General features: G+C 42.0%; 2 protein-coding genes across 8 annotated transcripts; both read left to right on the top strand.

Moving 5' to 3' along the window:
* The first annotated feature begins 1,241 nt into the window (after nucleotides 1–1,241).
* On the top strand, nucleotides 1,242–6,184 carry LOC130372484 (bile salt-activated lipase-like). The gene is made up of 11 exons (XM_056578505.1): nucleotides 1,242–1,322; nucleotides 1,683–1,830; nucleotides 2,038–2,157; nucleotides 2,402–2,599; nucleotides 2,812–2,942; nucleotides 3,125–3,232; nucleotides 3,424–3,538; nucleotides 4,000–4,186; nucleotides 4,754–4,954; nucleotides 5,390–5,608; nucleotides 5,893–6,184. The coding sequence occupies exons 1-11, from the start codon at nucleotides 1,257–1,259 to the stop codon at nucleotides 6,071–6,073; spliced, it is 1,674 nt and encodes a 557-aa protein (XP_056434480.1). The 5' UTR covers nucleotides 1,242–1,256; the 3' UTR covers nucleotides 6,074–6,184.
* Nucleotides 6,185–7,363: 1,179 nt separating this feature from the next.
* Nucleotides 7,364–25,879, top strand: LOC130372485 (bile salt-activated lipase-like). 7 transcript variants are annotated; one of them, XM_056578511.1, is made up of 12 exons: nucleotides 7,364–7,380; nucleotides 8,742–8,889; nucleotides 15,186–15,333; nucleotides 15,724–15,843; nucleotides 16,781–16,978; nucleotides 17,209–17,339; nucleotides 17,662–17,769; nucleotides 21,147–21,261; nucleotides 21,672–21,855; nucleotides 22,373–22,576; nucleotides 24,941–25,150; nucleotides 25,477–25,879. In XM_056578511.1, the coding sequence occupies exons 2-12, from the start codon at nucleotides 8,827–8,829 to the stop codon at nucleotides 25,655–25,657; spliced, it is 1,662 nt and encodes a 553-aa protein (XP_056434486.1). In that variant the 5' UTR covers nucleotides 7,364–7,380; nucleotides 8,742–8,826; the 3' UTR covers nucleotides 25,658–25,879. The 7 variants fall into 7 exon arrangements, with proteins under 7 accessions (XP_056434486.1, XP_056434487.1, XP_056434481.1 ...); XM_056578506.1 differs by lacking the exon at nucleotides 7,364–7,380 and adding an exon at nucleotides 7,689–7,953; XM_056578509.1 differs by lacking the exon at nucleotides 7,364–7,380 and adding an exon at nucleotides 7,689–7,953 and having other exon boundaries at nucleotides 8,727–8,889.
* Nucleotides 25,880–26,196: the final 317 nt, after the last annotated feature.

Genomic DNA, 26,196 nt, shown 5'->3' with positions numbered 1-26,196 from the left:
CTTTTGACGTGTAACAAACGCATTTACGCGGTCAGCGATCCGCTGCCAGGCTTTGGTTCTCCGGGTTGCAGAGGCTTTAGCGTTCCCTTTTCTTGTGATAATGTCCTTCTCCTCGTCATAGCTCTCCAGGAGAACCTGAAGTTATTTCATTGAAATAAGCGGCCCGTTTCGCCATTTCGATCAGGGTTTCCATGATCCATACATCACGTCTTTTTAGGTTTGGAATGTGCCACTGTCTATCTGGTTAAAAGTGTGGTATTGTGTCCATCTACACCAGCCCCTTTGGTGTTTAACCTGGTCCTGGCAGCCACTATTGACGGAGACTTCCTCCCCGATGAGCCAAGTACCTTGTTCCACAAGGCTGCTGACATCGACTACATCGCTGGTGCGAATGATATGGACGGACACCTCTTCACGGGATTGGACGTGCCCACCATCAACAGCCACCTGTTAAACACGCCTGTGTAAGTTCTGGTCATTCATGTAAAACTGTGACATACTAAAAAGAGAAAATGTTCCCAATCGTGAGCTGAATTCTCTACTTGGTTGGACTTCTGATAGATCTTTATTTATTCTTCAGATATGTTGTATTTTGGAGGAAATAAAAATTAAGCAAAAATGTGTCATAATGTTGTTGACAGGCCTGGCCTACTCTGCCCAATCATTCTTCATGGAAAAAATGCAAATAAAAATATTTTCCACAATTCTTTATTTCTCTCATCTATTATTTCCCTCATTTTGAACGGAGTTTAAACTAAAAGGAAGCGTTTTTCTGTGCACATTTTTTTAAAGATAAGCGCAGGTTGTTTTTGAAGGTTGAAGCGTTACCAATGAGATCATCTTTATGTACTCAGCCTTGATATGTCACAGAAGGGGGATGGGCTTTATGTTTATTTGCTTTTCCAACATCTTGCACTAGTCCAGCGTAGTTTAGCTGAGGCCAAGGTCTATGATAAGTCTCTTATCTTACAGTGGAAAGGGCCCGTGACTATATTTAGAACAAATATCAGGTTTAAATTAGGACTATGGGAAACATTTGTATTTAAATTAATAAGTATACCTGTTCAAACGAAGTCATTGTACATAATTGTAACTTTGATTTCATGGTATGGGGCGTGTGTATGTTTTATCAGCAGTGGAGGAGAAGGCCGACGTTGGAAGGTCGGGTACAGTGATGATCTGTCAGGCGCACCAGGTGGGCGGGGTCTCCTGTATTTATACCACTAGTCCAGAACCACCAACCTCACTACTCAGACATGATGCGCGCACTCGGGCTTTTGGTTGCCATTGGTCTCTTTTTGGAGATGGCCTCTGGGGCTTCTGTAAGTGTGTTTTTTGTATAATAATGATTTTCATTTACTTTAAACTTTAATTTGGGACTTTAGGTAAGTTAAGAATTTAAGGGCTATAGTTAATAATGTTTTTCAAATGATTTAATATTTCAAATATATCTTATCAAAAAAAAAAAATGTAAATGATAATACTAGAATACAAAAATATAGATTTGTATAAAGAAACTGAACCATAAAAAAATATTTTAGTATTAGTACAATAAAATGTGTTTCAATAGTTTTAAAAAATAAAATAAAAAAATAAATGTGTAATAAATTCGGATGACTACGTTGTTTCAAAATAAAAGCATATTAAGTGAGGTTCCTAACTGCCTTTTTTCTCCGTTGCAGCTGGGTACCGTGTACACCGAGGGAGGCCTGGTGGAGGGCAAAAACATCCGCCTGGGATACAAACACCACATGGACGTTTTCAAGGGAATTCCCTTTGCCGGAATGCCCGGAAGGTTCGAAAAACCAGAGCGACACCCTGGATGGGACGGTGGGTAAAAAATATTAAACTTTGGAATTCAGGGAGCTGTGGAGAAAATATGCATAAGACAAGGGGTCAGCTAAAAGACAATGCAACATTATTCGGCTTAAGTTGAGTTTAAACTTTAGTTCCCCTCAGATTTTGAAGTTGGAATTATTTTGTGTGGACTCTTAATTTTCTGCATGTATCTTACATTTAACCTTCATTCTTTCCCAGGAATCCTTAAGGCCTTTGAATATCGGCCGAGGTGCCTTCAGTTGAACCTTATCATGACTTCCACCCGTGGTAGCGAGGACTGCCTTTATCTCAACATCTGGGTCCCTCATCATCGTTCAGGTTAGGACTGATATTAGTAGAAGGGGATCGTTCATGCTCAGCTATTTCACGTATAAAAGCACTGTTGGACCATGGACACAATTGCTCCTTTATGGAGTTGCATATTCTGGACCAATGTAGAACTCATAGCTTAACGGTTTCCCTTTAAGTCGGTTTCTTACTCAAGATGTATTGTTTTTTCTCATGTCGGAAATCAAACTCTCAACTCTCGATGTGATCTTGATTTGCTCTCGTATTTTCTTAGTGTCCACTAATCTCCCAGTCATGGTGTGGATCTATGGAGGGGCTTTCCTGTGGGGGGGCTCCATGGGGGCCACATTCCTGAACAACTACCTGTACAGCGGGCAGGAGATAGCGGACAGGGGGGACGTGATCGTGGTCACTGTCGCATACCGCCTGGGCCCCCTGGGATTCCTCAGCACTGGAGACTCTGGCATGCCTGGTAAATGACCGTTGATTCAGGGAACACATACATCAGTATGAAAAGCTTCACCGGTTTGATTCAATATGTTAAAATAGACAAAATACTACTAGTAGCCTACAAGGTATCGCCATTCGGTGGCCAAAAGACCACGCAACTGACATTTGTTTTTTGCTGTGTCAGCAATTATTCTGAACTGAAACACCTTAATGGGGCCATGACGTTGTTCCCAGGTAACTATGGTCTGTGGGACCAGCAGGCTGCCATCGCCTGGGTCAGCAGGAACATCCGCTCCTTCGGAGGAGACCCCGATAACATCACTGTCTTCGGGGAGTCAGCTGGGTCAGCCAGTGTTAGCTTCCAGGTGAGGAAAGATTCCCCCCTGGATGTGTGACCAACGCTACAAACAAATCTCAAATACTATGGGAGTTTCAGTGGTGTTCAACATGATCAATGTTGCCCAAAACATCCAGGGTTCTGAATTGTAAAATGTTTCTAACTTGTCATCGGTTATTGTGTTTGTGTGTGTGTCTGTACCACAACAAGACTATCACTCCCCATAACAAAGGGCTGTTCAAAAGAGCTATCTCTCAGAGTGGTACGGCCCTTTGTCCCTGGGCCGTCAACAGAAACCCGCGGAGGCTTGCAGAAGAGGTATTGATCAGAACTTCCTTCAAGTGCCTTGGAAAGCACTATATAAATGCATTGATAAAACTATATTATTTATTATTAAGTCGACCGTTTCAAATAAATCCCACTTTTATTAAACATCATACTTTCTGATCAAGTTTTGGACCGACTGAAAGTACTGCTAATTACAGTTGGTCATTCTCTCTTCCCTCCAGGTAGCTCTGAAAGTGAACTGCCCCACCGATGACAGGATGGCAGCCTGTCTTAAGATGACTGACCCGGTGTCCCTCACAATGGCAGGAACCATCCCAATCTCTAGCTCCCCTGATTGTAAGTCCATTAGCAGAGCAGTTATACCCCTTGCCTGAGCGAAACACTAAGCTTCTCAGAGATCAACCTTTTGGCTAGGGTGTAGGTGTAGTAGCATTGATTCTATACCTAAGAAAGATGTATACCTAAGCGAGATGCCTGATCAAAACTTTGCGGTCTGTAACATCAACTCTGTTTCCCGAGAAAAAATCATGGAAAAGTTGGACCATTGAATCATTGTTCAGGGATTTGCCCCTTCTAAATTGGACCGAGGACTTTCATGCTCCAGCTTTTCTGTGATTACCCGGCAGGAACTGGGTTAATTTCTCCACAACACATGGATGAAGTGGACCATAGATACACTCTTCCGATCACAGTGGGTTGGATCTAGAATATCAACTCTGTCACCCACGCACTAATGCACAAGGAATGTGCCACTGTCTATCTGGTTAAAAGTGTGGTATTGTGTCCATCTACACCAGCCCCTTTGGTGTTTAACCTGGTCCTGGCAGCCACCATTGACGGAGACTTCCTCCCCGATGAGCCAAGTACCTTGTTCCACAACGCTGCTGACATCGACTACATCGCTGGTGCGAATGATATGGACGGACACCTCTTCACGGGATTGGACGTGCCCACCATCAACAGCCACCTGTTACACACGCCTGTGTAAGTTCTGGTCATTCATGTAAAACTGTGACATACTAAAAAGAGAAAATGTTCCCAATCGTGAGCTGAATTCTCTACTTGGTTGGACTTCTGATAGATCTTTATTTATTCTTCAGATATCTCAGGGCAGCTCCTCAGGGTTTTACTTTATCTTTTTTCTTTTTACTAATCTATACTTGCTTTCTAATTTTCTTGGTTTGATTCCATACACCTGTTCTTACCTGTACCTTTCATGTTTTTCCGAGGCAGGTTAGCTTCAGCATTTCTGACATCTTCTGGTTAATTTGGCCTTTCTCTCCCTGAAGTTGAATAAATAACAGTGTTTTCATACAAATTAAACTATTACTATGATGACTACTATTCTCTAATTATGTACCAATTAATAATTTCATTAATCAACCAAAATAGTTTACTTCTGCAAAAAATCTGCAATTAATATGTTTTAGACTTGCTCCCTAAAGCTTTAAGACTTTACTTGGACTTGCGTCCAAAATACTTGAGACTTGACTTGGACTTTGTAGTGCACACATGGATCATTTTGGAAACAACCAATGTTTCTCTCCACAGGAATGATGTGAAAAGACTCCTGGGCTCTTACACTAAGGAGAAAGGCCTGGCCGGCATGGAGAGTGGATTCCTCACCTACAGCTCCACCTGGGGAACAAACCCCGACCAGGAGACCATCAAGAAAACTGTGGTGGAGATCGGGACAGACTACATCTTTCTGATTCCCACCCAGGCAGCCCTCTATCTTCATGCCAATGCCACGTAAGAGAACATGCAAGCACATCCCATTTCAATAATTGTATTCAAATGTTTGTCGATAACATAAAATGTATTCTTTTACCATCTTATACTTTTATTTTCCATTTCTCTTGTGTTTAAGGCCAGCTGGTTTGGCTAAATAAATAAGCTTGCCTTGTCTTTTAAGCAAATGCTTCATGTGCAGAAACAACCTAAAAGATAGTCCTACTGTTTGATGAATTAATGTTGTCGAAAGCTAAGGTAGAGCTAGCTAAGATGCTAATAGTTAAAGCTATATGCGTGCAGCGTGTGTGTATATAAGAGCTTGTTCCTTTCATTATTAGAGACTGCTTGTCAGGACTTCTATGAGGTGCAATCAAGCTCTACTGTCCTCAGTGTCCTTATCTGTTGCATTGGTAACCATTCTTCTCGGTTCTCCTCGGTTTCGTCCCACTAAAGAATTGGCAGAAGCGGCCGGACGTACTCCTACCTGTTCTCCCAGCCCAACCGCATGGGGGGTCTGGTGCTGCCCTACCCCAGCTGGATGGGAGCGGACCACGCTGACGACCTGCAGTATGTGTTCGGGAAACCCCTCAGCTCGCCACTGGGGTACTGGCCCAGCCACAGGGACGTCTCCCGCTACCTCATCCACTACTGGACCAACTTCGCCAAGTCTGGGTAAAAAAACGATCTGCGGAACGATGATGACCCAAGTCAAACATAAACATTCAAGTCAGGGATAAACTTGAAAGGCTTTTTTTCAATTTTTCCTTTATTTATAAAATACACAAAAAAATAATGTGCTTCGCACAATCACCTTGCCTTTGCCCAAAGGCAAGGTTTATTCGTCAACTCATTGGAGACCTTTTACGAAACTTGTAATGAATTCCAATGAGCCATGCCCTTTTCCAACTGTCTTTGTTTGTTGCCATGCTAACATGCTATTTTGTTTCCCTCCTCAGTGACCCCAACAGGGGTCTGGACGTGCCAGCGACCTGGCCCCGTTTCGACAGTAACAGCCACCAGTACCTAGAGATCAACTCCGAGATGAACCGCGGCTATGTGAAGCAGAGGCTGAGGATGCGCTATGTCCATTTCTGGGGCAATATTCTCCCACAACTGTCGCTGCTCAAATTCTTATGAAGAAAGACGCTGGCATCTTGAAGCCATGACTCAAAATCATCAAAACCATCCTGTTCGTAATTCGTAATTGAAAAGTTAATAAATGATTGCTATATTTTTATTCATTTTGTGGCTTATTTTGAACATTGTTTCTCGTCTAACGCATAAATGTACACACAAAGTACGACAGTCACGATACTTCAACTATCATGAACACCCACTACTATATTGATAACTACAGTCATTTAACTGCTACCTGCTGAATACAAACCTGGGAACCAGACAAATCAGAAAGCTCATGTTTTATCTATAGCTATAAAATGTTGGAGATGCTGAGCACATCTCAGTCCTTTCAGATGACCCATCCAAGATTTGTATCGGCCTCCATACAAAGAGCAATATTGTCTGAGTACTATGCCGAGAGGCACTTGCATCCACTGGAGAATGTTTGATCGTTACACGCACTAATCCATCTTGATCTGTGAAGTTGATGAATTGTCACTTTTAGGTTTTCTACCCAGTTACCAAAAAAAGAAACATTTGGAATAGTATGCGCTGTGGCAAGCACATGGTTTGCATGTGTTACTTCGAAGGCAAAAAAAATCTAAAATACAAGAAAACACAAAAACCTACATTCAAACAGTAGGGTATGGCCCCTGACTCTCTGAGGAGGTAGGTACCTCCAGGTAACCCCTCCATGCCAGGGCGCCCTGAATTTATGTTTATTAACAGCTCCTCCACCGGGGTCGACAATTTGAGGGCCAGATCCAGTCAGCCGACTGTCGGCCTTCTCACGATTGGCTTAAAAACATGGCTTATTTAAATTTATACCAATACGATGGTGGGAAAAGCTTACCAGTTTGTATGTTTTTTATACTTCATTTTTATACTTGATCCGCTGACCGATTGGAAGCCATCGGAGTACATATTTTTTTAGAAGAAAGGGGTTATGTGGTAGGATCTTTAGGAATGCTTAACTGGGATATTTATATATTCATGGCTCAAATATTAAGGATCATGCTTTTGACGTGTAACAAACGCATTTACGCGGTCAGCGATCCGCTGCCAGGCTTTGGTTCTGCGGGTTGCAGAGGCTTTAGCGTTCCCTTTTCTTGTGATAATGTCCTTCTCCTCGTCATAGCTCTCCAGGGGAAACCTGAAGTTATTTCATTGAAATAAGCGGCCCGTTTCGCCATTTCGATCAGGGTTTCCATGATCCATACATCACGTCTTTTTAGGTTTGGCGGTGACGCGCACAACCCTGTGTTAACCAACCCCGAGTTGATTGGACTAATGCATAACCGCTGCTGTGGAACCGAAAACTCTGGGTTAGTCGGCACAGGGTAAATCAACCTAGAGTTCAACGTTAACTCGGTGTTTGTTAAACCTCCGTTCGTGGAACACCCCTCTGGCCCAGCTTGGGCCAATAACAACTGTCTCTCATTCTCAGCGGGTTTGATACAATGACTGGGAAACCTAAAGGGGTAGTTCGGAATTTTGGACATAAGGCCTGATTCCCAATTAAGCCTTGGTGATCTTCATCATTGGAGACAGTTTTCAACACATTTCATTCAGTCCTTGCAGTTTGCTCGTGCTAGGCTAGCGCACGGCAACGGGCAATACTAGCCTGCTAATAAAACAGTCTTACCCACTCCATAGTAGCCTACACCCGAGGTAAATCAATTATAGCGCCAGAATATAGATGTAAATGTCTCTGCTGATAGAATAATGTTAGAAATAAAACTAACCTCGCATCGCATTAATCATCACATTTTGAGGGACTACTTTCTCAGCAGAAGTGGAATTAAACCCCAGGTATCAGTCCGCTCCTGCCGTAGCCTGCTACCAGAAATATAACACTGCTGCTGAGACACAGCAAGTCCCTCAAAATGCAATGCAAGGTTGGTTTTATTTATATTATTCTATCAACACAGACATTTACATCGACCGTCTGGCGTTATAGTTGATTTGCCTTGGGTGTACTGTGGAGTGGGTAAGACTGTTTTATTACCAGGCTAGTATTGCCCGTTGCCGTTCGCTAGCCTAGCACGAGCAAACTCTGCAACTAGAAGGACTGAAAAAAATGTGTTGAACCATCTCCAATGATTAAGAACACCAAGGCTAACTTGGGAATCAGGCCCTATGTCCAAAATTCAGAACTACCCCAGCTTCCGCTTATGTTTCACATGTTCCGGCTCTGATTGTTTGTAGGTCTATCAAATAGTGCGCTGAAGCTTTTTTGGTCTGAGTCTGTGGATATTTGGAATCTAAAGCCTTGGAATCAAAAACTAACAGAAGTTTCAGACTATATGCATTGGCGAATTGGTCTGGAAATTTAGAACTAATAGAATGCACATATCTGTTTATCACAATTTCATGATGTATGGTATTTTTGTATTATACCTATGTCGTTTCTGAAGAACAGCCAACTGTTAGTAGAAATATAACATCACTCAACAAAAACATAACTTTAATTGGACAAACAAGCAGGTGGTAGACCTGTGCACTTTGCCATCAGTGGTGTGACATAACAACTGATAATGTAGGTTGTTATTTGTTGAGACTCCACTCTGAGAATAAGTCCACCTGCAAGGTCAGTCAACGTTTAATTTCCTAGAAAGGTGTTCCAAACTAATGTAATGCAATTTACATATTCCATAACATGAACTCCCAGTATGCAAATATGCAGGTGTGGGAGGAGCATGGGTCCTATGAAATTGAGGACCACAGGGGAATGAGAGCTTATTCTCTCTGGTTTCTTCTGGACACTCACAATGGAGCCATTGGCGATTTTGTTGGCTGTCGGCCTATTTCTTGGGGCAACATCGGCAGCCTCGGTAAGTACCTCAAAATTCACTCTGTAGTACACGTTCTTATTTTATTATCATAAAAAGACAACTAAAAAAACGACTATGGTATTCAACTCATGTCCGTGATTTGGGTTTTATCTGCCTCAAATATTTTACCTGCCTCAAATATTTTACCTTAGAAAATGTGCCCCTTTAAAGGCTGGCAAATAGTTTATTTTGGTTTGTGGTTGCGCCTTATGTCTCAAATGTCAAATGGAAATACTTTTTATTGATGAATGCAAAGTAAATTATGCGCTTTTAATCAGTTAGTTCTGACCAAGTTATCTTATTGGATAAGTGAATTCCATGAGCGCTGATATAGACTAACAGCACTGGAACTTTTAGCTATACATGCATCACTCAGATTATGAGTGATGCATGTATAGGTGTTTCTGATAACCGCTAATTGTATTAACTGCTACTGCAGGGAACAGACTGTTACTTGGCTGCAGAATGAATGGAAGTATAGCGTTGAATGTAGCGGCACCTCTTTTATCTGAGGCACTCAGGCTGTTTCCCAAAGTGAAGGCTGCAGCCTTGCTATAGGACGCGTCCTTGCTAGTCGCGTCCTATGGAGATGAGACTAGAGTGCTAGCTCGAGTGCTTCCTAGCGTTTGTAACGTTCAGACTTTGGAACGACTTGGTAGCGTGGAAGCGCTTCCGCTTTTTAATACTGCGTGTCCGCTTGTAAACACATTTGCGCTTATGAATAAAACATGGCAGCAATCAAGCTGATCTATATTTATTTGACTTTTGTCTGTTATGAATGCGGTCATGTCTCCTTCGCATGCAGCCTCTTTGGGGAAGTCACAAAAGCTTTGTAGCGGTTGATAGAATCGTCTTTATTAAAAGGAAAATCCATTCAATTTTTATAAAACTACGTGAAATTGTCTGAGAACTTAATTCATGCATCACATTTACAGTACGGTTGATTACTATTATGCAGGGGGGATAAGACAAAGAAAGAGATGATAAACATAGGCTACATTTATTTGGATATATTATTTAACTGATCTGATTCATTCATATATGCCTACAATCTACCAGTGGTTTGAACACATAAGTATATCATATAAAATACAATTATAGCCTATACGTTCATTAAAAATTACAAACATTGCAAATGATCGGTTGTGCATTAATTTTACAACATTGGATAGTCGCACTATCCCTTCCAGCGGTAAACAAATGTTTGCGCGCCACCCGGCGCACAAAAGCCTCCGTTTGCTGGGCTGACCCTAAAAAAACATAAAAAGGTATACATAAATAATGTAATCTTGTGAGCGAGTAAATTGACATTGGTGATAGTGGTGTTTAACACCAGCTACGTCCATGCAAAATATAGCAACGTATCATTAAGTTGTGTTGCATTTTCTCGAAGAAAGTTGTCCAATCCCGGGTTGCTTTAACTCACTTCATTTATTATAAAGTCGTCGGCATGTTTCGGCATGGTAACTGAAGCTATACGGAGGGAATTGTAGCTAAAGAGTGGAACACGTGTGAGAGATAATAACTCTGGCTACTACGGGTCACGGGCCTCTGCCCGTGACCCTACGCGCGTGTCGTTATTAATCTCTGGTCTCTTCACACTGGGCGCACAGGTAAGAGACCGCCAAGTGGGCGTGGCCTAGTGGGCGTAGCCGGGGTGACGTAATGACTTCGGCTTCTTCGTATATATAAAAGTGCTGCTATCTGTGGCTGGAGCAGCCTCCAATAAGGTATTGCTCCCCTTGTGGCTATGTATAGTATTTACGGTTTATATGTTTGGTCCTGCTTCATTTTGGTCTATGTGTGGGTAGCTTAGATTCTTAAAATACGTAACAATCCCTCCTTGGTCATCTTAGATGACCATACAATAATATTTTAAATCATAAACACCATTTACCACACCGAAAACATAGTCAAATTAGGATCAATCATCAACACGCGTGGAAAACTCTTGAATAGAGGAAAAAACCACAATGCTCTCATAATACTGAGACGTCATTCACCTTGTGGGTCTCATTGGGAATACAGGTCATTATTTAACAATACAACAATGAACATAAATCTTGTTATCATACAATCACATGTCTAAACAGCACACAAACAAAACTATTCATAGAAATCCTGAGCTAATACTTTTGGTTATGTGCTACAAGGCCATACAATTTTCATCATGTGCAAAAGTAAAGTAAAAATTGGTAGTCATAATACAATTTTAAACAATTCAAGATTATTGATAGTCTAGCATGGATTCGGGTGGTTCAGGTGATCTTCGTGGATTGGTTCGCACGTGGGTGGTTTTGGGCGTTGTTATTATCGTAGCCATCGTTTCTTCTGTCGCCGTCGGGCCTGTAATTCATGAACCCAAGACTCGTCCCTCCTTGTCAAGGGCTCAACTCAGAGAGGTTACTCCTACATCATGGGAGCCTCCAAACAGGTTCTCCGTCGTCGTCGTGTCAGTAACAGGTGGCCTGTAAAACAACCGGCTTAAAGAAGATCAACAGTACCATTATCAATGCAGCGATTCAGAAATAACGGGTTGCACTCGCAACCAAGCAACACTACACAATAACAAACATAGTCTGGTAATGGTTGTTTTAAAATGTGTTATTCAAGTAAATCCGGGATATTGCCTTGCTCGGCGGTGGTAGTTTGTAGGCTCCGGGTGTGTCTGCATCTGGAACTTTTTGCTTCTATTGCAGAAATACAAACTCATGTACAGCAGTTAGTTGTTCAAAAACATATTTCCATGAATTCTAATTTTAATTGTTTTACAGTATCTACTTTGGTTTAATTTCACACTACATCCCTCCTTGCGCGCTTCAGCCATGCGCATTGAATGACAACTAAAGCTAACCACGCCGTAGTTTAACCAAGTTGCTATAACCAAAAAGATGTAAAAGGGAAATAACAATGTTGAAATGTGCATGTTCAATATCACTTCTGTGTTAACCGTATCTCATAATAACAGTTACCTTCATCATACTACCTGATTGTCCTACACTAACTATGTATATTGGATGACCTAATCTTCATTTATTCTACCTATTGCTCGCATTTGATGTTGTCCACACTTTGATTCACTCCTATGTACATCGCATACCACATCAAACGTGAATACGCCTTATTCTCTGCACAATATCCTATTGCGCCACTTTCTGCATACCACATCAAACGTGAATGTCTTAGCAAAGTGAAGTAAAGTAAAACTCAGTTTTATCTTTACTTATTTTATAGCTACACATGTCCCGGACACGTTCATTACTATTTCCAAAACAGTTTTTTTAGCTACGCAGGTCCCAGACCTAACTATACCATTACATGAACAGTATTTATTATTATAATTATCTAGTTTTTTGTTGGTCAACATCAAATCGATACATTCATTCAACCTTCTGACTTACTGACCCACCCGATTTCTCCCCGTGTGAGCCCGCGAATGACAACTCTCCCGGGGCCTCCCCATGAGCCCCACCGCCACCACTCCCCGTGTGAGCCCGCGATTGTACTCTCCCGGAGCCTCCCATTGAGCTCCACCGTTACCACCTCAGAACTCTGCAGGAACGATTAGTCGATTAACGCGTGGCTCAGGGGCTCCTCAAGGAGTGCAACAATCCTACGTCTTGACACCTGGTGCAGTCGACGTGTGGCTCGGGGGCTCCCAGGAAGTGTCACAATCCTACGTCTGACACCTGGTGAATCTTGAGCTAGGTCAATCAAAACCGTCTAAACTAGGTAGAATAAAGAGTCATCCAAACTTACAACAATTATGCACATCTTGGTATTAAATATATGGTGATATTCTATAAACAAAACAAAAACTGAACCTAGAAGAAAAATTCAGAAGTTATCGGTTGAAACAAATGTTATTGTAATTGAACTGCATGTTGAATAGACAGAAGGGCTTAGCAACCTGAAAAACATAATGTCTGAGTGTTAGGCATTCGTTACTGCATATACTGCTATTTCCTGGAGAAAGAGAGAGAATATTAAGATCAATGCACACAAACACAGGTTGCAAAGGCTAAATTTACATCCTGGTTCCAACACATGGCTAGGTGTGAGGGTTTTAAGGGGCAATTTAACTAACAATAGAGGGGGGGGGGGATCCGACGATCGGACTTGGGACAAAGGGATGGGGGGGGGGGGTCTGACTACCGGACCTGGAGGACTGGGACAAAGGGTGGGGGGGGGGGTTCACGAGCGAGACAGAGGAAGAGGGAGAGAGAATGTAACACTGTAGATGGGCTCCCCGCTGCTCTTGGTCTCTGCAAGACCCAAGATGGCGGACGTCACGAAGACGCGCCGTCTCTTTAACACCACGTGGTTACACTCTACGGCTGCGTTCTATACTAATCAAAATTGCACATTAGACTTAACTGAACCGGGAGGAATCAATCCAATTTGAACTCCTTGGCCAAGCCTCCGTTTTAATATGCAACTAAGCTAGATTAACGTTAAAAACCTGACCTTTCCTCCCCCCACCGTAAAGAGTTTGGAAGTTTATGGTCGGTAATAAATATACCTTATGGTGGCCCGGCTTAACTTCGAGACATTCACCAATTGTGTCACCAAAAAGTCTCGGCTTAACTTCGAGATATTCATCATATAACACAAAAACCACCTACCATGTGGTACAGACAGACACAGAGACAGACAGACAGACATAACACACCGGGGGTCCCTTTGTGCAGGCTACCATTGCCTTATCAAACAGCCAGGAGCGCCCAGGTAAACAAAGGGATGGGGAGAGGGGGTACTCGTGTGTAGGGGGCCTGGAGGGGGGGGGCGGTGGGGACTTCACGTGTGTAGGGGGCCTGGAGGGGGGGGGCGGTGGGGACTTCACGTGTGTAGGGGGTCAGGGGGTAACGACCGGACGGTGGCTAAAACAAACTTACACCTAAATGTTCTTATAACCAATCCTATTTCAGATTTAATCTTTAAAACAATGAGTTATACTTACCTCAGACGTGCGGGCCTGTTGAAGTTGTTTTAGCGTCGCGCCCGCCGGGATTTCTCGGGACTTCCTTCCAAACGTCTCGGGTCACCAAATATAATGTTCTTCAAGGAAAGAGGGGTCGAATCCAAAGGAATAGCTTTAAAGAGACTTTATTTGTATAAAGTATTTTCGGTATGGTAAACTGATGCTCTGAAGTTAAGAGAGATTGAAGATGTGCCTTAGCACGTGCGAGAGTGTTCTCCTAGCTGGTCTAAGACATCAACCCACGCATGTCCTATCGCTACCGGGAGAGTTCTACCTGTCTCCACGATGTGGAGGCTTTCTTATGGACTCGGAGGACCGGAAGACTTGGAGAAAACCGGTGGGACGTAATCCTCGGTTTTCCTCGCTTGGTCTGTGGTGCTGCCCTCTGTGGATAAAGTATCTATTGCAGCCTTCAGTAAGGCTCCCCTTGTGGCTATGTATGGTATTTACGGCTAATATGTTTGGTCTTCATTGGGTCTATGTGTGGGTAGCTTAGATTCTTAAAATACGTAACAGTTGCAAAAACGTTTGAAAAGTGGCACAGGTCTTTAGGCTTGATTATTTGCATTAACATGATGAATCTATAAAAAGCAACACGGCACAAAATATTTCTGAAAACTAATATAACTTCACTTCATTTGAACGTGTACTGCTCTGCCATTTTCAAGAACCCGACCAGTGAACGCAGAGGATTGTGGGTATTTTTGGCTCGTCTAGGATGCAGCGATGTATCCTTGAAAAATCTCGGAATTCTCAAAAACAAAGGACGCAAAAATGGCGCGGCTTTCGAGTGTCCTCAACATTGGAACAGTGCTTGTCGGCGTTCTAGACATTCTCTGGTTCTATGACGTAGCGTCCTTAAAAGGGCGGCCGTTGAGCATGCTTCCTTGACATTGGGAAACAGCCTCAGTCTGCGGCCAAATCACAACCGTGCTGAAACCTGTGTTCAGTATTTTTATTTCCACACATTTTATAGGCACAGGAAAACTGCATTTGGGCAGACAAATCCCTGGGTTGATTGAACCATGGGTCGACTCGTTTGTATCATGTTTAAGATAAAATATATCTCCAGACAGTGGAAAGTTACAAACAAGTTTGAACAAAAGTTCAAACTTGTTTGAATAGTATTGTTTCTATCTTCAACAACTCAATTTTGTTTTGTACTTCATTTAAAATAAATATTATCACCTACCATCGATACCAATGACCATCAAGACCTTTCTGTTAAACAATGTTGGCATATATCCTAGTGTTGGCTTCAGCGTTTTCAGTTGGTTGAGCTGTTCAGGACCAACCCTGCCGTCCTCTGTTCCAGCTAGGCGTCGTGGAAACGGAAGGGGGCAGTGTTCAGGGAACTAATGTCCGCCTTGGGCTTCGCCGCTCTATGGACGTTTTCAAAGGAATACCCTTTGCTGCAAAGCCGGGAACCTTTGAGAAACCCAAACCGCATCCTGGATGGACAAGTATGTTCGATCTTATTCTGACAACAATGTATAGGTAATAAATATAGTAGACCTAAATAGTGAAATAATAATAGCTACTTGCTACTTGCACAAGTTGAATGCATGTCATGAAAACTGTGGATTGTTGATTGAACCACAGTTTAAAAAATGATTTATAGTCCATTATAGAATACTTGATAGTATTAGCACTGGTAACGGCACGTAACGTTTGCAATACAAAATATGCTTATATATAGGCTACAGTATATAATAATATATTATAGAATATAATCTACTGATCTTGTAATAAGATCAGCATTGACATAATTCATAGTAATATGGTTCTGAAGTTTAGCTCTTTGACAGCACAAAGCATTTCAGGTCTGCATTACCCTCTCCCACGCATTCCAGATACCCTCAAAGCCACTAAGTTTGCCAAGCGTTGTCTCCAGAAGAGCATGCTGCAGACGTCATCGTTCGGGGTGGAAGACTGCCTGCACCTCAACATCTGGGTGCCTCATGGCCTTTATGGTACAGTAAGAACTGATATACAACATATACAATTATTCTGAATACAATATCGAAAACTCAACATGAATATTTTTGTATACAGGCCCATGTGTATATAGTCTGGATTTGATTCCAGTAATTTCAACAATAAACATCAACCAAATAATATAAATAATGTATGTGTATGGTATTCATCATAGCTGGAGGGCAACCGCCATAAAACAAGAACAATAACAAGATTGTAGTGCGAGTGTTTTGCCCTCTATCCCCAGTGCCTTTCCAGGGTCGCAGCATGACATCATGTAGACGTATTTCTGAGCAATACCAACGTTCGCCAGTAGATGGCGTCAGTAGACCAAAAGGGAAATCTAAAGGAATTGACGCCTGTGACAAATATAAGCCGGATGAGTTCAGTGATTGAAACAAATAAAAGCCAGGGCTATTAATTTAAGTTTTACGGTAATACCATTGTGTGTGTATCGAACAGTTCCATTTCCCATGAGGCCGTCGGGCGATGACTTTTCTTCGGTAAATGCTTAAAAAAAGTAAATTTCAATGTGAAATAAAAAGCAGTTCAAGTTTCCGAACAAAGAGAACGGTCTCCCGCCCCCCTAATTAAAACAAAAAAGAACCGTCACTGGATTACCGTCCGTGCGCATCAGGTATAAATAGAAACCGAACACAGTTGTCAAAGTGGAGCAATAAGTGCTGCTGTAATACGAGCTAATGACGCCGAGGCCGTCTATGCATGGTTACCGTGGTAACTCTGTATATCGTGTCCTCTGGCACGCATCGCCGATGCTGGATTGTCCGTGAAACTGGCATGGGCCATTGCTGCAGAGCCTGTTGCTCCCCCTTTATCCCCCTTTCCAGCGTCACCTTTTCAATAACGCTAACCCCTTTGACACAAAAATACATTTGACCTGACCGTGAACATTGAGCCTCCCCTCCCCCGCAGTCTCCTCCAACCTGCCTGTGATGGTCTGGTTCTATGGGGGCGGTTTCTTGGCGGGCGGCTCCATGGGCCCCAACTTCTTCGACAACTACCTGTACAGCGGACAGGAGATCGCCGACAGGGGGGACGTCATCGTGGTGTCGGTCGGCTACCGTGTGGGAACTCTGGGTTTCCTCAGCTCGGGAGATTCTCAACTACCCGGTATGGCCCAATGTTAAACGCACATACAGTAAGGGTGAATGTCATTTAATTCATTTCAATTGAAAGCAAGTTTATAGTTGAGAGAAAAAATGTATGGCAATGTAGAAATGTGTACAAATAGGAGTATCCCGTTAATTTAAACGGTTTACCGCGGAAAAAAGTATGCACTTTGACTTTGAAATGACTTTTGGCAGCTGCTCATGATAATGCTAATGTTTTTGCGTGATAAGGTAACTACGGACTGTGGGACCAGCATGCTGCCATCGCCTGGGTTCACAGGAACATCCGCTCCTTCGGAGGAGACCCCGACAACGTCACCCTCTTCGGGGAATCTGCTGGTGGATCGAGTGTTAGCTACCAGGTGAGGGGGAAGGTTCGGTCCAGAGATGTCAACAAATAACTGGGTATCTTTAATTCAAAACTGCCATAATTAACAACATTATAGGGCCTCTTTTTTTACCATCAAGTGTGAAGGTGATGATTCATTAAAATAAAATTAATCTCCGCTAGTGAAAACACATGGCTCCCAGACTCATGACTCAGCGTATTAGTCGCCCTTTGAGACAACCTCATGCTTTTATCTTCTCCTGAATAAAGATTTAAGATGAAAACGTTTTTCTAAATATACAACAGCTTTTTTTGTACAAAAAGTACCTTCTATATGAAATGCATTTGTTTTACAGACTCTCTCACCGTACAATAAAGGGCTGTTCAAAAGGGCGATCTCTCAGAGCGGTGTTGCCATGTGCCCTTGGGCAATAAGCAGAAATCCTCGCAATGTAGCAGAAGAGGTATGTTTATGTATACAGTAAGTTCATTACATATATGTGAATTACATACAGTATACATCATATATATCTGTTATCTAATCATTTCTAACACACATGCTCATACACTTTATCGCATTTTTATATTACACAAGTGATATTCAATTACCAACTAACTCATTTTGGTCAAAGTTTGGTTATGTACATTTTTACTCCATAGAGAGTAACAATACTGTGTGTGTGTGTGTGTGTGTGTGTGTGTGTGTGTGTGTGTGTGTGTGTGTGTGTGCGTGCGTGCGTGCGTGCGTGCTGTCCATTCGGTCTGTGCTTAACTGATTTCTGAAACATATGGATTAAATTCATTTGTTAGATGAGCTGCCCCATTGCATTGCAATGGAGGTGAGCTGGAGACCCATCTCTTTTATATGAAAGAGGGCCTCAAGGCAGGGTGTTTCAAACTTGGGGTCGCCTGGAATTTAAATGGGGTCGCCTGAAATAGTGATTGATTTAAACAAAATATGTATATATATATATATATATATATATATATATATATATATATATATATATATATATATATAATATAAAATAAATCCAGTTCAAATAAAATGCAGCAAATATGTGAGCTGTCGCAACTTTGAATGCCGCGGTCACGTGACTGCACAGGTACATTACTTGAGTTCCCGCTCAAACCTGTAAAAAAACACAAACTTGCAGTCAGAGATATAAAACAAAATGGAAAGATTTATTCGCCCGCCTGGCCCTGTCCCTCCAAAGACAGTTCCAAGAGGAACTGTGGCACAGACTCTAAAGAGACAGGGAACATACAACCAAAATTTCATATGGATTTACAAGTGTGATGGAAAGCAACGAGGAGAAGCCGAAATGTCAAACTCAAAAGACACTTTGAGACAACACACAAAGAGCATGTCGGCAAACCAAGAGTTTTTTTCGAAAATAAATTTGCCGAGCTGAATAAGCAGCGAGTGTATTTCAAAAAGGCTGTGACTGCTAGTGAACGGGCCCTGAAAGCATCTCTTGAGGTGAGCTATCTCATTGCTAGGAATATGAAGCCGCATAGCATTGCTGAGACTTTAATATTTCCAGCTGCCATCGAAATGGTGAAAACGATGTGCGGGGGGGAAGAAGCTCAAAAAAGAACAAAAATGCGCCCACCACAGACATACTGCAACAGGTCGTTACCATGGTGAATTACGTCAAGCCACATCCTCTGTGCGCACGTCTGTTTGCAACACTGTGTGCCGACATAGGCTCTGAAAATGAAAACGTACTATTTCAAACAGAGGATGGATGGATGTTAAAAAAAAAAGATTTTTGCGACTTTCGGTGCGACCAGCAGAAAATGTGCCTCCTTGCATATGTAACGGACATCTTTGGAAAATGGTCAATTTGTGCACTTATCCTGGCTACTCTGTATTTGTTCACAGTATAACAAACATTTTCAAAAACAAATTCTAGAAAAATAAATGTCTCAGTGGTCGCCAGAGATTTTTGATGTCAAAATGGGGTCACTCACAGCCCAAGAAAGGTTAGGAACCGCTGCCTCAAGGATGTATAAGATTATCAATTTGGTGGCTCGAGTCCTACAGGAACGGGGAAATGGTCAATGTGAGGTCATCTGAAGACTTATTTTTGTGGGCCTTGAGAGTAAGCAAAAGACATGAGGTCTTCTAAATATAAAAGAGGACATTAAGGACCAAGAGAAATATCTATTTGGGGTCTCTGAGGACGAGACGTCGAAGAGGAAGAGCACATGGACACTTCAACACATACATTCGCAGATCTCGGCGACGGCATTTACACACAGCAAAATACATGTGTAAAAGGACGGCCAATTGAGAGCCCTGCAAGAGATTTAACTGATTGACTTGTCTGTGTATCCAGCTGTTGCATAATACTGCTGTCTGAATATCTATGTACACAATTACAGATGGGTCTACACATTCACAGATCTACGTTTTATACATTTACAAATGTTATTACGCATATTCGGATTCTGAATACATATTTTCAGATTCCTGTACACATTCGAAGTTCTCAATACGCATTTACAGATTATTTATAGATTTACAAAACCTTATGCACGGATTGAGATTGTCTCTCCAATCACATATTTTTAAATCATTCTGCTACAATTATGGCCCCATTAGGGAGTTGAATAATAACTCATGGGTCAGTTTTGTGCTAGAAAATCATCAAGTCTCTAACCAATGGCGGTTCTGCACGGGGGCCTATACGGGGGTCAGTGCCCCTGTAGACATGTCCCTGTCCCCCCCTGTGACCCCCCCCCCCCCCCCCCCGTGCTGACCAAATAAAATAATTAGGATTTTGGTGATTTTACCGAACTAATTTGACGCAACGTTCTACACGGGTAACTAAGATAGGCTAACCCAAACACTGTGCCGCTGCTGCTCGGTAAATGAGAGCTGAGCGACTACTCTTGGAGAAAGGAGCCACAATTTCTCCTGTTGCAAGAGTCGAAGCTAAGCCAAATGATTTTGCAAGTGACTTGTTGTTCTTGCACATAACCGCGTTACTGTAGTTCCTCACACTGATGATGAAATTAAGTTTGTAAATGTCTGGTCTCTATACATTTAGAAACTTAATTATTTCTAAGCAAACTCATCAAAGCAGAAGCGAATATCCAAATGTCTGTATACTTGCTAGCTCTAGGCTACACAATTTTGTGATATTAACCACGAATTTTCATCCTTTTTGGATGCTGCAATGGGATAACGAATACATTTGAGTAAAGGGAAGGCTATCTGCCCGTGTTAAGTTGGGAGGGATGGTTATGCAACGAAATCTAATGCATGCCCCTACATTTTTTTTCTTCTCATAGCAGCTATCATGAAATGAGGAAAGAACAGTAGAGTAGTTTTCTTTGACCTCTTTAGACTGTGGTCAAGATGGCTGTAACCCTTCCTATAAGCACAGCCTCTTTGGGAACACAGTTTCTCCAAACTGAAAATGATAAATGTTTTGCACTTCGTTGTAACCTGGAGTTCTTTTTCACATTGACACAATTGTATGTTATACCCTGTACTGTATTTTTTTAATTTTCATTTTTTTTGGCCCTACCTCTCTTGCCCGCTTGTGCAAAACAAATTTTTACATGATATTGATGATTAAGGGCATAAGCTCCATCAATCGAAGATAGTTTGACACAAAAATACATACTGAAGTTATAAACTCTTGTACAAGTTAAATGTTTGAATTTAAAGTAAAATAAAGTTTATATTCTTTAAATATCAATTTTTGCCTTTTTTTTGTGGCCCTCTGGTTAAACACTGGCCCCTCCTTAATGGCCCCTCTAGTAAAATGTGTCGAGAACTGCCACTGTCTAACTCCTCCTTATACCTGACCAACTGAACTCATAGGTTGCTGTGAAGGTCGGGTGTCCCACAGATGACAAAATGGTCGCCTGCTTGAAATCCGTTAGCGCCAAGAAGTTAGTGATGGCTGCTCCCCTTTTCGTATCAGGCTCCCCAGATAGTAAGTATTCCATGGCTGGCTGTGTTAGCTGTGTGCACTATTCACAATGCACTGTTACATTTTGGTTTTCCCATGGATTGCTCTGAAAAGAATGAGACTGAAGAACATAAAAAAGGATGGATAAGTTGTTCTACCGCGGTAACATGAAGAAAAATAGATCACTATGTTTTCCCAAGACCTTTTCCGTCATTGTAATGTCTGCACTGTCTCCATTATGTTTATCATTTCATCATCTTATCCTTTTATTTTACATTTGTTTTAAAGGGATATCTTTTATTGTCTTTCAGTGATCGTCCTTTTAATGTCTTCTTTACAATGGAATTCCGGCTCATGTAGAGCACTATGAATGGTCTTTGTGTTAGAAGGTTGCTACATGTATAAAAGTCCCTTGGCCTCCCTTGCCCTATCAGAGCCGGCGCTGAATGCCATGGTCCTGTCTCCGGTGGTGGACGGAGACTTCCTCCCGGAGGACCCGGTCCGTTTGTTCCACAACGCGGCTGACATCGACTACCTGGCCGGGGTGAACAGCATGGACGGACACCTCTTCACCTCCCAGGACATCCCCGCCATCGCCGATAAGGGAAACATCACTGTGTAAGAAATCGTTTAGCCTACACCTGTCCTTTCAATGTAAAATAACCCTTCGATAACTGAATATAAGTGTCTTGGTAGTATCCTATGAAACTACATTTTAGTATCTCAGTATCTTAAAAATTGAAATAGTTGTATCTTACGTCCTGCACATAGATTATGATGGGAACCGGTTTAATTGGGGTGTTTAGATATGTGCGTGGTTATGATTGTGTGTTTCTGTGTTGTTGTGAGTGTATGTGCGTGTGTGTTATCTGAGTGTATGTGTGAATATGTCATGGTAACCCTGTGTTCTGATCACAAAAGCCCAGACTGGAGATATCTTGTCCTAGGGCTCATCAGAATATTGTTTTAAACATGCACGCACACGCGCGCTATGAAACTGCCTTAACACTTCAAGTCTAATTTCCCTGCATCCTCTTGAAACCACAACATGCATAAGGGGCCTTTATTGTAAAAGGCAGCTCTAATGTGTCTTCATACTGTGTGAAACGGAAATGAGTCTCTGGTGTGGTTGCAGGGACGATGTTACTGCGCTCCTGCGGTTCTACACCCAGGACAAAGGTCAGGCGGGTCTGGAGGCTGCCTTGGCTGAGTACACCGCCCATTGGGGCCCCAGCCCCAGCCAGGACCAGGTGAAGATCACTGCTGTCGAAGTTGGCACAGACCACTACTTCCTGGCGCCCGTACAGACGGCCATCTACCTTCATGCAGCAGCAGCCAAGTGAGACCAATGGGCCTTATTATTCACCTAGTGGACATCTTGGTTCTGCATTCAGTTCCCCCACCGAGCTAGCGTGTAGAACATCCCGCTGTACAGGAATAAGGCTAGCTAACGTTTCTCAGCCCCTAAGTATTAATTCTTAACGTAGTCTCTCTCCCCATCTGCGATTGAGATCTTAACTGTTCTCAGATAATCTTGTCTCAATAATAATAATAATGATGATAATAATAATAATAATAATAATAATAATAATAATAAATATAGCTGCGAACAGCAATGAGGGGGCCAAGCAGAATATGACCCCATAAACTAATTTTGGTGGACAGACATAATTGGTAAGGTGTCTACATGATGGGCCGTCTGTTATTTCACTTACAATGAAAGCTATTGGCAAACGGTTATCACAATGAAAATACATTGCTTTCTAAGGGCTGGAATAGACCTGCTGCTAACGCATCCACCTACGGATCAGGGCTGCCATACGTATTCTACGATCGTTTGGTGCGTTGATCGTGCACGTTGTCGCAAGGTAACACGAAACGTCCGCAAGCAGAATTGACCAGAGTAGCCACAGCAACAAGATAGATCTACGTCAGACACACAGCCTTCAGCACTTTCAACAAGGTTCACATCAAAAAATAAAAGGTAGACTGAGATATGATCACACTCTACAGGATAGAGTCATAAGGCTATGGGCCAAGTCTGGTTCGGATACATGAAAGCCTTGCGGAGAAATGAGCTCACTTCCTGTTTGACGTCCCCCTGAGGTTAAGGTCACCAAATTGTTTGGGTGTCCCCAGGATGATGATCTGTACTGACAGCGATACATTGTTTCAATTCTTATGACAAATGTACTTTTTTTTTATTTTTTTTATTTTTTTTTTAATCCCACCACCACCCCCCCTCTTCGGAGGACAACTTTATTTTTATTCAATAAAATTTGATTTACAAAAGTAAGAAATAGGAGAGAATAATAATAATGATAATAATGAAAAAGAAAATAAAAATGAGATTGAAGTGGCTCCGAACCCATATACCCAAGTGCGCAAGACACACAAAAAAAAAGAAGTAAAATAACAGACACAAAGAAAGAAAAACAGATACAAGCTTTAACATACATACTGACAGACAGACATAGGGACGCACAGTCAGACAGGCAGACAGAGACAAATGGTGGAGAAATGTGGAGTGGTAGATGTGGTCTGAAAGGAGGAGTATGGTGCTATGACAAATGTACTTATTGTAAGTCGCTTTGGATAAAAGCGTCCACTAAATGCCCTAAATGTAAATGTAAAATGTAAATGATTTCATGAGTCTATGTCTAGTCTAATAATTGATTAGCTATATGGGTTGGTCTGACAGTATCACCAGACATTGACAATAAGTTTGAAATATACTCGCGTGAAGAAAAGGAGTTAAAACACATCTTCATTAATTACTGCGCCCCCTAGAGGTCAAAGGTCACCAAATTTAATGAGTGTCCCCATGATGATGTCATGGGTCTTTGTACCATCCCATCATGATATGTCAAAGGGCTGCTGAGTAATGGGCTTACTTCCTGTTTGGCAAGTTTGGCTATGATATGTTAAAGAGTTGCTGAGAAATGGGCTTACTTCCTGTTTGGGAAGTAATAATAATAATAATAGGAAAACGTAGAATAACAATGGTTGTCTCGCAGCTTCGCTGCTTGACCCCCAATAATAGGAGACAGGAGTCCCCAAAGAGTTTACAAATGATTAATAACTCAGGGATGTCATTTCAACTTAGCATGGAGCTAATGTTTGTTGACTTAGCATGTAGCCAGCTGTGATACAAGCTACTGTAAATCATAATGAAGCTACTAATAACATGGTACCACAATGCGTTTCCTTTTGACATAATCAGGGTTACCTTTATCTTGGTTATATAAGGAAGATGTCAGGACATGTAAGGCATTCTTACACTAATCAGGTTATTATGGTAACAGCAAGACCTTGAGCTGGCATGGAAGACCACAAGATATCAGTCAAGTTCTCATATCTGTTCGCTAAATTTCCCATCATCGTGAACAGATTAATTCTGTGACATTCTTTTTACATCTCCTACAGATAATTCACCCATATAGTTTATCTTCTCCCATATCCTTTCCTCTTTCTGCAGTTTGTATCCTTCAAAAAAAAATGTATGTGACATTTTGTGGGATGTTTTGCAGCTTTTTTCCTTTGACTACTTAGAAACCACAATATAAATCAAATCTATTATTATAATAGTATTATTATTAGTATTTATTATTAATGTATGGAACCCATAGCCAGAGCCCTGTCTAAATCCCCCAACCTGTTACTTTACACAACCTTATAGCCACTGGTAACTGCTCTCACCCAGGTCCGGACACACCTACTCCTACCTGCTGTCAGAGCCCAGCTTGCTGATTGGTCCAGGTAGACCCTACCACACCTGGGTGGGGGCGGACCACGCTGACGACCTGCAGTACGTGTTCGGGAAGCCCTTCACCACCCCCAAAGCGTACGGGGACGCCCAGAGAGACCTCTCAGGCTACTTCATCTCCTTCTGGACCAACTTTGCCTGGACCGGGTAAGAACAACCCATACACAGCGCTCTGTATTCACCGTGACATGCTTTGGGTCAGAACATGTGCTCAAATATTTCACAGTAACAATGGCTGATCACTTCTGTTGTATCGGATGACATGACATGTTATATTATTTAAAATGAATAAAATTATGATAGTACATACGTTAATAAACTAAATGTAAAAACAATTCCACATTTTAAGTCAATGATCAGTGCCAAGTGCACGTATTTATGTGAATCGAAGTGTGCTTTCATATATATAAAATAGATATGTGTGTATCTTTTTAACAATGCATCTATTAATTTATTTGTCTGTATATTCACAGTGATCCCAACGTGGGAAAGAGCAAGGTGCCCCTGACCTGGCCGAAGTTCACCTGTTCAGAACAGAAATACCTGGAGATCAACTCCAAGATGGACCGAACCTCTGTTGGCCAGAAGATGAGGAGTCGCTTTGTACACTTCTGGACCAACACGCTTCCAAACCTCCCATCTGTTAAATACTGATATTTTGTGACTGTGAGATCAGATATAAACTGCGGTATAGTTGGAATACTGCTGCGTAATAAACTTGACTTATTTACACTGAGTTGCAACCAGAGGTCGCTGTTCTCACACATATATCTCAAGTGGAATTGTTACATTATATTATTTTAGGGTTCACGTAATACGGACTAAAAAGGTTTATAATTAAATGCTACTGGTCGTCCCCTCATGTAATACATTGGAAGGCCTCAAGTGTGTCTTAAATCTAAGTAACGATGTTGGCTACACGACCAGTGCGCTACAACAGTGGCGCCCAACCATTGATTTCTACATTCATTTGTCATCCAGACCTTTCGCGGACCACCATCTTAACAGTTAGAAAATATAAAAGCGCAAAGTGCAAGCTCCCCCTTTATACACGCGTAGGCCTACTGCAAGAAGCCAATCGTCAGTGGGGGGGGGGGGGGGGGAGGGGAGAGGGGAGGAGAGTCAGCTGATGCTCAAGGTGCGTTTATTCAGCAAAAACAAATCATCACAATACAACATTGGGAAACATTACT

This window comes from Gadus chalcogrammus, chromosome 19 (assembly GCF_026213295.1).
Source record: "Gadus chalcogrammus isolate NIFS_2021 chromosome 19, NIFS_Gcha_1.0, whole genome shotgun sequence".
In the NCBI taxonomy this organism is placed as follows: Eukaryota; Metazoa; Chordata; class Actinopteri; order Gadiformes; family Gadidae; genus Gadus; species Gadus chalcogrammus.
Note: the sequence above shows the minus strand (reverse complement) of the source record. Positions and strands in the feature narration are given on the sequence as shown.